At 40.4% G+C, this 13,126-nt stretch overlaps 1 protein-coding gene across 4 annotated transcripts in view; it reads right to left on the bottom strand.

Moving 5' to 3' along the window:
• The window catches only part of PIWIL4 (piwi like RNA-mediated gene silencing 4), a 61,406-nt gene that overhangs the window by 13,807 nt on the left and 34,473 nt on the right, over positions 1-13,126 (bottom strand). For all 4 annotated transcript variants that reach the window (XR_002125602.1, XM_019657169.1, XM_019657166.1 and 1 more), the window contains exons 8-12: positions 11,866-11,977; positions 7,405-7,528; positions 6,221-6,338; positions 3,716-3,827; positions 1,694-1,878 (exon numbers count right to left, since the gene is read on the bottom strand). Coding sequence is in view for 3 of the 4 variants with exons in the window: in XM_019657169.1 (XP_019512714.1) it covers positions 1,694-1,878; positions 3,716-3,827; positions 6,221-6,338; positions 7,405-7,528; positions 11,866-11,977 (651 nt within the window). In the remaining variant the exon portion in view is untranslated. The remainder of the gene's footprint in view (positions 1-1,693; positions 1,879-3,715; positions 3,828-6,220; positions 6,339-7,404; positions 7,529-11,865; positions 11,978-13,126) is intronic.

Below are 13,126 nucleotides of genomic sequence, written 5' to 3'. Positions count from 1 at the left end.
AACAAAACGACAGCAACTTGCCTGTTCCCCTTTCCCCAATTCCCCAGCACTGTTCCCATCCCCCCAATTCCCCAATAAAAATCTTTAAAAAAAAATCATCAGATTAATAAGACCAAGATATTCAACTAATCTGTATGATTCAGACTAAAAGATGTTTTTTTCCCCCTGGGTGGCTGCTTGTTTGGAGCCTGAAATATTTAGCCTTAATCAATCAGTCGGCAAGTACTCATCAATGATCTGTTCTGTGCTTACATTATTATGCCAGGGGCCAGAGGCTACAGGAATAATTCCCACACAGAGGAATTTATAAATCCATTTTCTTTATGTGGAATCAGCCTCTAAAGTGTGTATTATGACAGAATTGTCCCAATGCCCAGTGGCCTTTTAAAACTTACCCAGCAGGGGGCAGGACCACTGTCTCCTGCTTGCTGATTCCAACTGGGCTGCAGGAATGGCTTGCAGCTCCGTTTCAACAACTAAATGCTTCTGACTTTTCCAATTCCATCTCTTGGATGCAGACTCAACCCTTATTTTACTGTCTAGTCCTTCTAAACTCACCAGGCAAATGTTTCAGATGGGAGAAACTATACATATAAATCTAACAGGTAAATGGATACTTCATGGGAAAGACAAAGAATGGAACAAAATACGGGCTTTCAAATAACACAGGCCAAGAACAGAATATGCACATGAGCTTGTTCGTGGGATTGGTGTGAGAAAGATGCCAGCCCAGGGTCTGCTGACTATGGCTTCTGTCAACAATCTTTTCTTGCTTTATTAGCTCATGGGTTAAAGAGAAATTAGAGCAGGTGAAACTCAAACCAGGCGATTTGTTAACAGATTTGATAAGAGGAGAATTCTAAACTACAATGTAAAATGAGACTTTGGAACTATCTATGGTTTTCTACAATGTTTGCACTGCTGATATAATTAATTACTAATCATGTGTTTCAAGAATAACTTTCCACCCTGCCAATGAGGACATTTGTACTTCCACCGTAACAAAGAAAAAGAAGTATCTACTACTTCTTGCTAAGCATATCAAGCTCAATAGAATGAGACATGATCAACTTTAGACTTCTCTAAAGCAAAACAATATTCAATTTTGAGTGTGACTGTGTATGTATGAATCCCCTACTAACCTGAAAGCAACTTATCTTTCTCATCCCCAGCAACTGGCATAGTATCTAGCCTATAGCAGATTCTCAATATATGTTGGAAAACAAAATGAATGATGACCTTCGTTTTATCAGAAAACTACCTAAATGACTAATTTCCTACTATAGTAACAGAATCAGAAAAGCGTATTTCAAATCTATTTTTACATTAAATTTTAAAGCATCTAATCTAGCATAAGTCAGGTAATGCTACTTTTAGTTCTTAATATTCTTTTTGATGTTGTTTTATAAATAACGGCTATGAAAGAATTTTTTTAAAGTTAAGGAGGTAATATATGGATTTATTAAGGATTTATGCCCTAACTAGCACAGAAAAAGACTTTGAGGTCATGAAACTACTGCCTAAACAACTATGAAAACAAAATTTTACAAAAAGCAACAAAATATATTTAACTATAGAAAAGCTTTCTGAGATAAAGCAGCTTTTGTGGCTACATCAGCCCTTATTTCCTAGCTTTGACCCAAATCAAATTAATATAGAAAAAAAGTTGGGATGATTTTCAGTGTATTCTCACATTTTGGGGTAGTCCACATTAAATCCCATGGAACTTCCAACTCTTCTCAAGCAGCTCAGGAAGTTCTCAGTCACATTTTCAGCTCTGTCACTACATATAATCAACCATTTATTCAGAGATTGTGTACTTAAAATCTTCCAAGTTCGCATATCCTTGGACCAATCAGCAGCAGACGCTGGTTGACACTGAGAAAAAAATAATATCATGAAAGGGTTGAAAACTTTTATTCGGAAAGCAATTGAATGAAGACTGTGTGAAGATGGTCCACATGTGTCATAAGAGAACTATTTAGTACAGTTTGCTATTCACAGACCTTAAACACTGGTGCAAATACTGAACATCTGTACAGAATACATGTGTTTACTAGGAGTGGAGGCAGCTGAGCATCATCCCAGTTCGGCCACTCCCTGGCTGCAGGTCCTTGGACAAGTCCCTTTACTTCATGGGCCTCCACTGTGTCCGGTTCAAAGACCTCCAGGTTCCCTTCCAGCTCTAAGAACTGCTTCCCCTTATTATGAATGGCTCAGGCAAGCGGGCTGTCCAGTTTGGTCTCTTTGCTCTAGGCAGCTAGATATCTCAAATAGAAAATGCTGATTACTGATATTCCAGGTCATCAAACTAAAACTAACAAACCCTAAAGGGCGGTTAGGAATATACATTACACTAGGAGTAGCTACGTCTAGAAGCAAAGATGTGGCCAAGATACAAGCTCCTTTATCACTCTTGTTCCCAGGTAACCAGGAAAAACAAACTCCCTGAACTGAAGAGGGGAGATTTTAGACTGGTCACTAGCCTTCTGCTTATATCCATGGACTGGAATTGAACAGAAATGTCAGAGGCCTGTGAACACTTACTTAGTCTACTCATTTCCTAGAATCCAATTTCAAAAAAGCAGAATTGGTCAAAAAGTTGAAGACAGTCACCTTTAACCATCCCCCACCATCTCTAGGGCGTGGGATCTTCCATTTATGGTCTGTTCTCATACCAAAATATGCCAAAAAAAAAAAAGAGCTCTGGCAAATATGACTTTACTTATAGAGATGAGGACACAGGTCATTTTAAATATTTATATCCTGCTTTATATGTGGAACTGAAACTCAGCTTCTCTTCACTGACTCCTGACGAAAATCCTAATTGGGGTCTACGCTTTCATACCTCAGAAAATTTTTTGTTTTCTTTTTAAAAGTAGTTTTTCCTCACTTCTCCAATAAGGGTTTTGATAATGGAATGGGGTTATCAAAAAGAAACGATTAAAAAATCCTCAGTCTGCCAACAGAAAACATTCTTTGTTCAGTTACATTAGTTTAGACATGTTGGTTTATTATATCAAATAAACGCAAGAAGTCAGCCTTTAAAATGAGATGAAATGTAACTAGATTTTAAATGGGCAAAACACAGGGGAAAAGTAGAAAGATAATGCACAATTGTAGTATAAAGTAGATTCATTTCTTGAACAGAAGCCGAAAGAGGCAATAATTGGTCTCTTCAAATTTCAGATTGCCTTTCTCCCTAAATGCTATGGCTGGGGAAGGTTTCTGTGCAAATTTCTTCATATTTATACCAGCTGAGCAGCATTTTACTTTGGGGAAAACTCAACTGTGGTATCAGGAAACACAGTCTATTAAAATTAGCTTTCACCAGTTAATAGAATTTTCCCAGGTACTAAGGGTTTTTTTTTCCTTTTTTTTTTTAGTGACGGAAGAGTGCGACATCAATAATAGATGGGCATGTTTTAATTGCAATGGCTTGAAATGCCATTTTCTAGTGCATCTTTAAATGTGACACCACATCACACTGACAGCTAAATCACGTCCTCTGGATGCTGCTAAGCCCATGCAAGTACAATGCGATTGAAAAGGAACACAGAGGGGACCTCGAGGTTTAGGACAACGGAAATGCAGGAACATGGCCCTGGGGATACCAAATGAATATGACAAGCCCAGGTAATCACTCTGGCATATGATCCAACTTACACATATTCAGGCAAATACTGTTAAATAAAAATAAAATCACAGCACTTACTATGTGGTCTTGCATTAGTATTTTTTCTGAAGGCACAACCCGGCCAGCCAGAGACATCTGGCATCCAAAATGCAGTCCCCAGGTCTCCAGCTCAAAACGGGCATCCTTGTTTCTGTTGAGAGAATTGAGTGGTAGGTCATTAAAGTGCTATCTTCTAAAGAATTTTAATCATTAGAGACAAAATTATAATTTACTGAATTTTTCAGAGATTGAATTTTTTGAGTCCTGACTTGTACTTCTACTATTTTTTTCTCCTGCTCAAAAGAATTAGGGAACTGTGCCCATTTGGGACTTGCAGGGATGGAAAAAGCTTCCGGTGTGGCACACGGGTTAGCAAAATGAGCCTTTGAGTCAGACAGACCAAGGCTTAACTCCTAGTGCTGACATTTAATAATATGTGACCTTGAGCAAAGTTTTAAGTCTTTTAAAGCTGTGGTTTCCTTATTGGCAAAATGTAGGGATAAAAAAACTAGCTACTTCATAGATTTGCTGGAAAGATTAAATATAACAATACACAGAAAGTACAACCAAAGTGCCTGGCACATGCTCTGGCTCAATAAATGTGACATATTACTCCTGATAATAAACTTGTTAATAAAGAGACATTGTGGAGGCCCTGGATAATAGGGATGTCTTCTGGGAATATCTGAGCTTGTTGCTTGGGAGTGGATGAAGGATGATAAAAGAAGGGGACATAAGGACCTTACGTTTCAGAAGATTAATAGGATAGAGAGGGCAGTGGGAAGATTAAGAGGAGTATATTAGTATTAGCAATAATAACCACTTTATACTTGCATAGTACTTTAAGTTTATAACTTAGTACACTTTAATCATAGTTTATGTATTATCTCATTGGTGTATGAGATATGGTCATCTCTATCAATCTGTAAGCTTCTTGAGGGGAGCTACCATACTGACTTTGTGTCCTGGCCTCTATTACAGTAGCCCATAAATGGTAAGCCAGGCACTCACAAAAGAGGCTGATACAATTCAGGCTTTTATTTACTCATCAGAGTTTCCCCTCTCTCTCTTTCGGGGAGCTCGAACCTCTTTCCTGCTGACTTTATCACATCTCATTATTTCCATCTATTCATATTATGTCTGGTCTGGTCACATCTAATACTTTTAATTATTTTGTTTTAGATACTATCTGTCTAAGATAAGAGGCTGAGATGATAACTGGTCAGGACACTGGGTGGGAATAAATGGGATTACGAGAAGGTGGCAGATAGATGTGTCAGGAAGATTAATCTACAGCCTAGTTTAAGGGGAGAGAACCAGGAATAAGCAGGAATAAGTTATTCTCAAATAGGAATAAGTCTGGGAGATGTCCAGGATAAATGATATAAAGTGTAGCCATAAAAAAGAAAACTCTGAAACCACTAGCATGATAATAAAGATGCACATAAGCAAGTTACAAAACATGATGTACTGTACTTCACCATTTCCCTAAAAAAAAAAAAAATTATATGCATTTGAAAATAAATGAAATATACATCTTTCATTCAATGATTCATTTATTAAACAAATATTTACAGAGCAAACACACACACACACACACACACATCTTTTTATTTATGTAAATTTCCAAATTCCTCCTCCAAATTTTTTCATTTTTTAAAAAACAGACCATTCTCTAATAATGTTGCCCAGTAGAAATATAAAGCAAGCCACACATGTGATTTAAAGTTTCCCAGTAGCTACATTAAAAAAGTAAAAATTAACAAGTAGAATTATTGTGTGTGTGTATAATTTTATTTTATATATCTATACCTGTATCTATATCTATATCTATATCTATATCTATATCTCCTATGTATCCAAATATATCCAAATATATCCAATATATCCAAAATGTGATCATTCCCAGATGTGGCACTAACCACATTTTAAGTGCCCTGTAGCTGCTTGAGGCTACCCTACTAGATAGTGATGTTTTGGGAGGTCAGAAGAAAGAACCAGGGGGAGGCTCAATTTTCCCATCACAGGTTATAGCCAACTGTCATAAATGAGGGCATGCCATCTGAGAATCAGGTGGGCTGAAACGAAGGGCATAAAGGTCTTCTTAAGTTTAAAGAATACATAGTGGGGTTTTCCTAATGATCAGTGTGCTAAAGCCATTCTATTCAGATGCGAGCATTCCTGACCCTGAATATTGGGGATCTAGAGTGGTTGTTTTTTGTTTTTTTCAATTACAACCTTTTTTCCTTCATTCAAAATTTTATCCAGAACCTCGATATATTAAACAGATGGAAGCAGAGCTGTGTAGTTGAAGTAGGGTGGTACCTCTGCCTGTATGGCCTTCAGCCACCTCCCCTTAACCCATAGTCCTGAGGTCTCTTGGATGAACCTGGCTCTCGACAACAAAATTCAAAAGTGCCTTGCTCTGAATCAACAGGAATGAGACATTTTCATCAAGGAATGAAGTGCTTTATATATCATCCAATTCTATAAACTAGGCCTTAAAGCGGGGTGCACTCTGGTCCCAGCAAGGTGTCCCAGTACCTCTGGATGTCATCTGCAAGCCTGGCCAGGCGCTGCTGCCTTTCCAAAGGACTGAGACGCGTTTTTTCAGCCACGGCCTTCATCAGTTGGAAATCAGAGGTTACCCGGCTACTCAGCCCTGTTAAATGAAAATGAAAACAAAGCGAAAAATGAACAGTATACCATGTAACCCCAGACCATCTCAGGAACAGGGTCAGCTTTCCACTTAAGCTGAATCAGATTTAGCATCTGGATAGCACTGTCCAGTAGAAACGCAAGCCACCTAAGTCATTTTAAATTTCCTACTAGCTACATTAAAAAAAAAAACAGATGAAATTATTTAAATAGTATATTAATAATAACTATTTAACTCAATATATATAAATTCATTTCAACATGTAATCAATATAAAAAAATTACTGAGCTATTTTCCCTTGTTTTCATACTATTGATAGGTCTTAGAAATCCAGTCCATATTTTACACTTACAGCACATCTCCGTTCAGTCCCTCAGGTGCGCTAGTCACATTTCAAGTGCTCAGTAAACACATGTGGCTGCTGGCTACCATGTGGGACTGTGCAGATCTAGAACATCAGAATACCACTAAGAATCAGCATTATTTCCTTCAAGGATTATGTCCTTATGAGCGTTGCTAATTGCAAAATAGACATATACACACCATAACTGATTAGAGCAATCCAAAAAATGTAAAAAGTAGAAAGTCTGCCCTTCTTAGTCCTACCCTGTTAATCAAACGAACAGAATTAAAAGTACTCAAGACAGTTACTCAGATTCTACTCCATAGTGAAGATGGCCTTCTGGAAGCTCAAGCTAAGAGGCTAGGGAATCATTTTGGCACAAACGGTGTACCAGACGAAAATGAAAGTCATGGGGCTTCCTGAACTAGTGAAGTTCAGAAAATGGTGAAGGGCAGCTTTGTTTTAGGAAAATATCTGGGGCCTATTTTACATGGAAGTAACAAGTGGAATACACGAGATAAAGGAAACAGGCAACTTTGAATGTGCCAAGCAGTTTCCAAAGGGCATTCCATCTTCCCACTTTCTCTACTATCAAAATAAATCATTTAGGGGTCCACCCTCCAAGGGTTGGATTAATGTTCAGCTAACTAAAGGAGGTGCTGCCCACCGCTAAGAATCAGATGCCTGTGATCAAGAGCCTGACAGGGTATAAAACATAAACATTACCTGTTAGAAAGCAGAGCTCAGGTATCAGGTGGGCCATCTGAGCCTCAGCGTTGTCATTTCTCTTGCTTTTCAACAGACTAACAAGCATTGGCTGATTTAGGTCTGATAAAGTAATATCATATTGCTACAGAATGCAAGATTAATGAGGGAAAAGTTAACATGGAAACACTGTAGAATGAGCATCCTTGCTTATAAGCAACAAGGTAATCCCAAATACATAAATAAGCAAATTTTTTCAATGAAGCAAAAAAAAAAATCCCATAGTTACCTATTCATTTTTACTTCCCAGCCTTTATCTTTTATAGCTGAAGGCCAGGTTTATGATTTTATCTATCTTTTATAGGGCAACATCATTTTGTTTTGTTTTTAATCATTTCCCTGCTCTCTTCTGGGTTTCACTCAGAATGGCCTCCAGCTGGCTCATACATAGTACAATGACCCTAGTGGAGCTGACTCAATGCCAGCATTTCCAGTACTGATGACTGAGGCAGACTGCCCCATGCATATAACTAACTGGCTCTAAGCATCTGTATTCATTTTGAAAATATCTATACACAAGTTGGAGGCAAGGGTTATATTGAGTCAGCCTTGGATTTCCCCAAGAGCACGAATGCCCTTAACTTCCAGGATTACATGATATTACAGGCAAGCAGCTGTGAAGTCTGACAAATGCGAATCTGATCCGCGGCTCTTCTACTTAATTGGACTGGGGCACTTGGGGGAGTTACTTACCTTTCCTCACCTATGAAGTGAAATGAACAGTAGCTCAGAAGCATCCCATGTAAACCACCGGCATCATGTCTGGTTTTTAATGAGCTCCTATCTCACCCTCTTCCCTCTCCTAAACTTGAATTTCAACATTCTCACCTTGTCAAGAAATCCATTTTCTCATCCAAAGGCAAAAGTTTCCATTAACATTCATTTCCAGTATAATTCGCTCAACACTCATGACAGAATAAATGGAGTTATAAATTACAAAATATCTGGGCACTAATGCGGTGCTGACATCCAGAATTATAATTAAGAAGTGAGAGTTTCTCCAATTCAATACAGACTTTCAGACATTACAATAAATAACAATTGAGAAAATCGCAGTTTTAAGTCATGATTGCAGCTAATTTTATGGCTAAAAAGCCTGGAGATGCCTTTGTACAAAGAGAATTTTCATACATGACTTCATGACCTCAGTACCCATCTGTGCCTACTATGTTCCAGGGCTGCAGTGGATACAAAGATAAAAGAGGGCACAGTCCCTGCCTCTACACATAACTCCATCATCTACAAAGCATCTACAAAGCAAGGCAAATGAAAAGCACAAAGAACAACATGCTAAGCACCTGCATCTTTCATTTCATGTCAACGACAAATTTATGAGACAGATACTATCATCATCCCCTACATAGAGGAGGAAACACTATGAGACATTAAACAATTTTCCGAAGGTCCCATAACTGGACTTTAACCCAACGTAAGACTTGGGAACCATTGCTTGTTACACCACTCAGTACTGGGTCCCTAACGGGGAGGGGGAAATGGTGGTGGTAGCGAAACAATTCATGGCTGGTAAATCAGGAAAGGCTTCATGAAGGAGAGAAGAGTCCAGAGAGCACCTTGAAGAAAATGGAGGGGTATAGAGAGACCTGAGTAAGCGCTCGAGCAAAGCGAGAGAATGTTCTAGGAACAGATACTCTCTTTACCGGAAGCATGGCCAAGAACTCTACCCCGTAGACCGTGTCATAAGGCAGACTTTACCCTCTCCCTTGCTACAATTTTCTTAGTGTTAGAAAATATTCTTCATGATAAGATAAAACAGAGAACTATAAAGGTCAATATCAACACATCTTCCACTTTGAAAGATGACTACATAATTATTCAGTGTTCCTTTCCTGGGCAGAAAGGAGAACATTTTAGAAACTGACACCATTTTGTTTCTTTTTCTCCCTTATTACAATATAAATGCAGTGAACACAACTCATTACAAAGTTAAGTGCGTGGGATTTTACCATGCTTCCATTTTCAGAACCACACAGGCCCTCAAATACATCTGTTTACAGAAGAACAAATTTAACCAGGCAGAAAAGAAGTCCAAACGTTTAGGAAACTTTGTGTTTAATAAACAAACACTTACAGAACACATTTTATGCACAAGATGCTTTGCTAGGCACTACACATCAAGGGGTAGCCAAATGGCATTCCCGTTCTCCAAGGAAGATGTGTTCTAGGAGCAGTGTGCTGTGTGGTACAAGTGCTTAGAGAAGAGAACATACAGCTCTTCTGTGACTCTGACAGGAAGCAAAGTCAGAGGGGACTTCACAAATGAGGTGACATTTGACCTTGAAGCTAGGATTTTACCCGGTAGAGAAAGGGAGAAGTAGTGCGTGGCTTTATGCAGATGTCTAGTGAATAGGAGCAAAGGCTGAGGAACATTTAGTGACAGCAAGTGGAATGGGATGATAGCAGCAGGGGGTGCGTGGCAGGAATGTCGTAGGAGATGAGGCCAACGGTGAGATGGGGCCAAGCTGTGATGTTAGAGATGAAGGAGAAGCTGTGCAAAGAGGGGCAGGGTCCCCACCGTTTACCTAGAGCTCGCAATGTGCAGGCACCGGGCTAAAGGCTCTGCATGCGCTACTGTCTCGTTCAATGCGTACACTGCACTATGAAGGCAGGCAGACGACTCCCCTGCACATTCAGTGATGTGCCCAACGTTGCACAGCTAGTGCCAGGACCATCTCACTCCAGAGCTTATGTTCATTTCCAGGCAATATTTCAGAAAGATCTCTCTGGTGGCTGTGAGGATGATGGATCACAGAGGAGAGAGCTGGGGCGAGGAGACCATAAAGGGGTGCCAGAGATTCCCAAATGGGAATCGTGAGAAGTTCTGCATTGATGCAGTGAATAGGGCTGGGGAGGGGCACAGGTTCCAGAGAGAATTCAAGGATAAAGGAGGCGGAACTCATCTTGGTGACAACTGAAAGAGGAGGTGAGGGTGAGGCAGTGGAAGGACGCAGAATGATTTCCTGAGAGGCAGAGTTCCTCAGGAGAAACGGGAGTGGGAAAGACAATGAATTCAGTATGAATCATATTCGTTTGAGATGCCTGCAGGATATTCATGCAAATATGGTCTGAAAATAGGGACGAATATGCAATTTAGAAATGAGGGCAAGACAAAAACACTGTATTTGAGAAGTCTCAAAATACAAAGAAAAGATCCTATATGAGGGAACCATAGCGTTTAAAGTTTGGGGGAAAGAAGAGGGGAAACATCAAAAGAGGATGGGAAAGGACAACCTGAAACCTACTGGAGACCCACCAGGGATGTGCCCCAGGAGTCAAGTTCAACCAGGTGGGTGTAGCCACTAGTGTCAACTGCCACCAAAAGCCCGGTAGGATGAGAACAGTTAACTGAATGTAACTTTTAGGGAGTTATTTCCAAAGCAGCAAAACTGGATATCAGACTGCAGAGGCTTCAAGAAGGAACTGAAGAGGTGCTTGGAGCTAGCTAGTGTAGATGACCTTCTAAAGAAATTAGCTAAGAAGAAGAAAAGAGATAGCTTCTCTTGAAGGTGTAGAAAGGTCAAGGAAGGGTTTCTGCTTTGGTTTTTAAAACATCGGTGAGATTATTCAGACTCTCTGGAATATGACTGTACATTAAAGAGAAGGAGCATCTGAAAGGAACTGAAGGTGGAGGGTCGGGGCAGGGGTAATGTGTGAATCAAGCTCCCAGGGCAGCAGGTGCTTCCATGAACAAATGTTTGAGTATCTACTATGTGCAAGGTACTGTGCTAGCTCTGGGTACCCAGCAATAAAGAGCTCAAAGTCCAGAAGGGGAGTCAGACCATGTATGCCCTGCCTATAATAATCTGATGCAGCTAAATGCAGGGAGGGGAGAACTGGGGAGAGCATAATGGGGCTCCCCTCAGAGTTGACAGCTGAGCTGAGTATTGGAGGGTGTTTAGTGATTGGCTGGCAGAGAAGGGGTGTCCAGGAAGAGGAAGCAACATGTGTGAGAAGGCACAGGGGAGTAACTGACTCGAGGAACCAAGTCAAACACCAAGCACAGCAGAACATACAAAGGAAACCGGATGAGGCTCAAGAGGCAGGGAGAGGCCAGATCATAATAGGCCTTAGAAATCTGCCCAGGAACGTAGATATGGCTCCTAAGGCAATGGGGAGCGATGGAAAGATTTTAAGCACGGAAATGACATTATTAGATATGCTTTTCAGGGTGATTACACAGACTATAGGAATAAAAACAATAGGAAACAGGATGAGAGTCTGAGTCAAACCAAAGGTGGTAGGGATGGAGGGGAAGGGACAGGTCAGAGAATTATGTTGGAGGGAGACTCAACCTGAAATTTGGTGGTGGGGGTGGGGGTGGGGGGCTGTTGGACTTGGAAGGAATAGTGAGACTTCTCTGAGCTAAGAGGAAGGGAGATGAGGATGAAAAGAAAAAAGTCCCACCTGCTTGTAGTAATCCACATAGGTGATCTCAGTGCCATCCCGCTTCTGAAAGGTATGCGTGGGCTTCACTGACCAGTCAATGTCATCGATGCGATAGGTTTTGTTGTTGTACCTGGTAAATGCAAGACATCTTTAAAATGTTTTTCCCAAATCATACAAGATAAGCAGCTATTTCACTACACTTCTAATTCAAAGTATTAGACTCCAGAATTTTAGAAATTATGAAAGACAGTAACACAAAAATGGTCACTTAAAAAAAAAAGATTAGTTCTTCTCTAAGAAGAGCAATAATTAACTCTTCAGTACACAGGAAGACCTCTGTATTCCAACAAACTGGTAGGAAAGCCATTAGACCACAAACTTTTTCACTGATCAACGCTCTGACTTCAGGTAAACCATTGTTAAATGATGGGAGGCCAAACCATTGTTCAAACCTTTCCCATCAGCTTCTGGTGTCAAAGAAATGTTTTTTTGAGCTCCCAGATAGCTTTTCTGATAAAAAGCACAAAAAGAATGCTGATCAATCACTAGTTCTGGCATGCTGTCCCATCTCCCTTTTAGGGCTGGCTCCAGCCAGCGAAGCACTTAGGGCTAAGACCATTCTCAGCCTTTTGTTCCCTTGCTGAGTGGCTCAGAATATCTCCTCCTGCTGCCCCAGCCTGGGGGCAGAACCCTCCCTGTCAGGTTTCTCCAGGGCTCTTGGTACCTTACAAGGTGACTTTGAAACAGTGTGATAAACTCGTCATACAGATCACGACAGTAGGATAAGTAGGCAGTCTTCTCATCCCAGGTAGTGTGGAATTTAACAAGTCCCACCTCTCTGCTATGTAAGCCAGGAAAGCGACTTGCAGTGGAACTTCCAAGCCAGATCACAAGAAGGCCAGCAGGCCCTCTAAAAGAAGCACTGTGGACCAGCAGCTGCACGTGGTCAGCTTTTTAGTACTCAGGGAGCCACCTCATCTGCCCATGTTTAATTCAGTTCAACGCGCATCGAGGGGAAATTACTATATAGAGACAAACCTAGAGGTCTCAGAGACCTCCTAATCTTATAGAGAAGATGAGAATGGGCCTATTGTTCTATCCTATAATGTCATAAAATGAAATAAAATGGCTATAAAGAGGTGACTGTCAGCAATGTGCTATAGGAGCAGCACAAGGGAGGGAACTGAATAATTCCAACTGAGTGGACAAGTGGAGGCTTCAGGAAAGCAGTAACGTTTGAGCTGGGAGTTTGTGGAATCAAAAATTTAGAAGGCAGAAT

This window comes from Hipposideros armiger, unplaced genomic scaffold, assembly GCF_001890085.2.
Source record: "Hipposideros armiger isolate ML-2016 unplaced genomic scaffold, ASM189008v1 scaffold_274, whole genome shotgun sequence".
Classification (NCBI taxonomy): Eukaryota; Metazoa; Chordata; class Mammalia; order Chiroptera; family Hipposideridae; genus Hipposideros; species Hipposideros armiger.
Note: the sequence above shows the minus strand (reverse complement) of the source record. Positions and strands in the feature narration are given on the sequence as shown.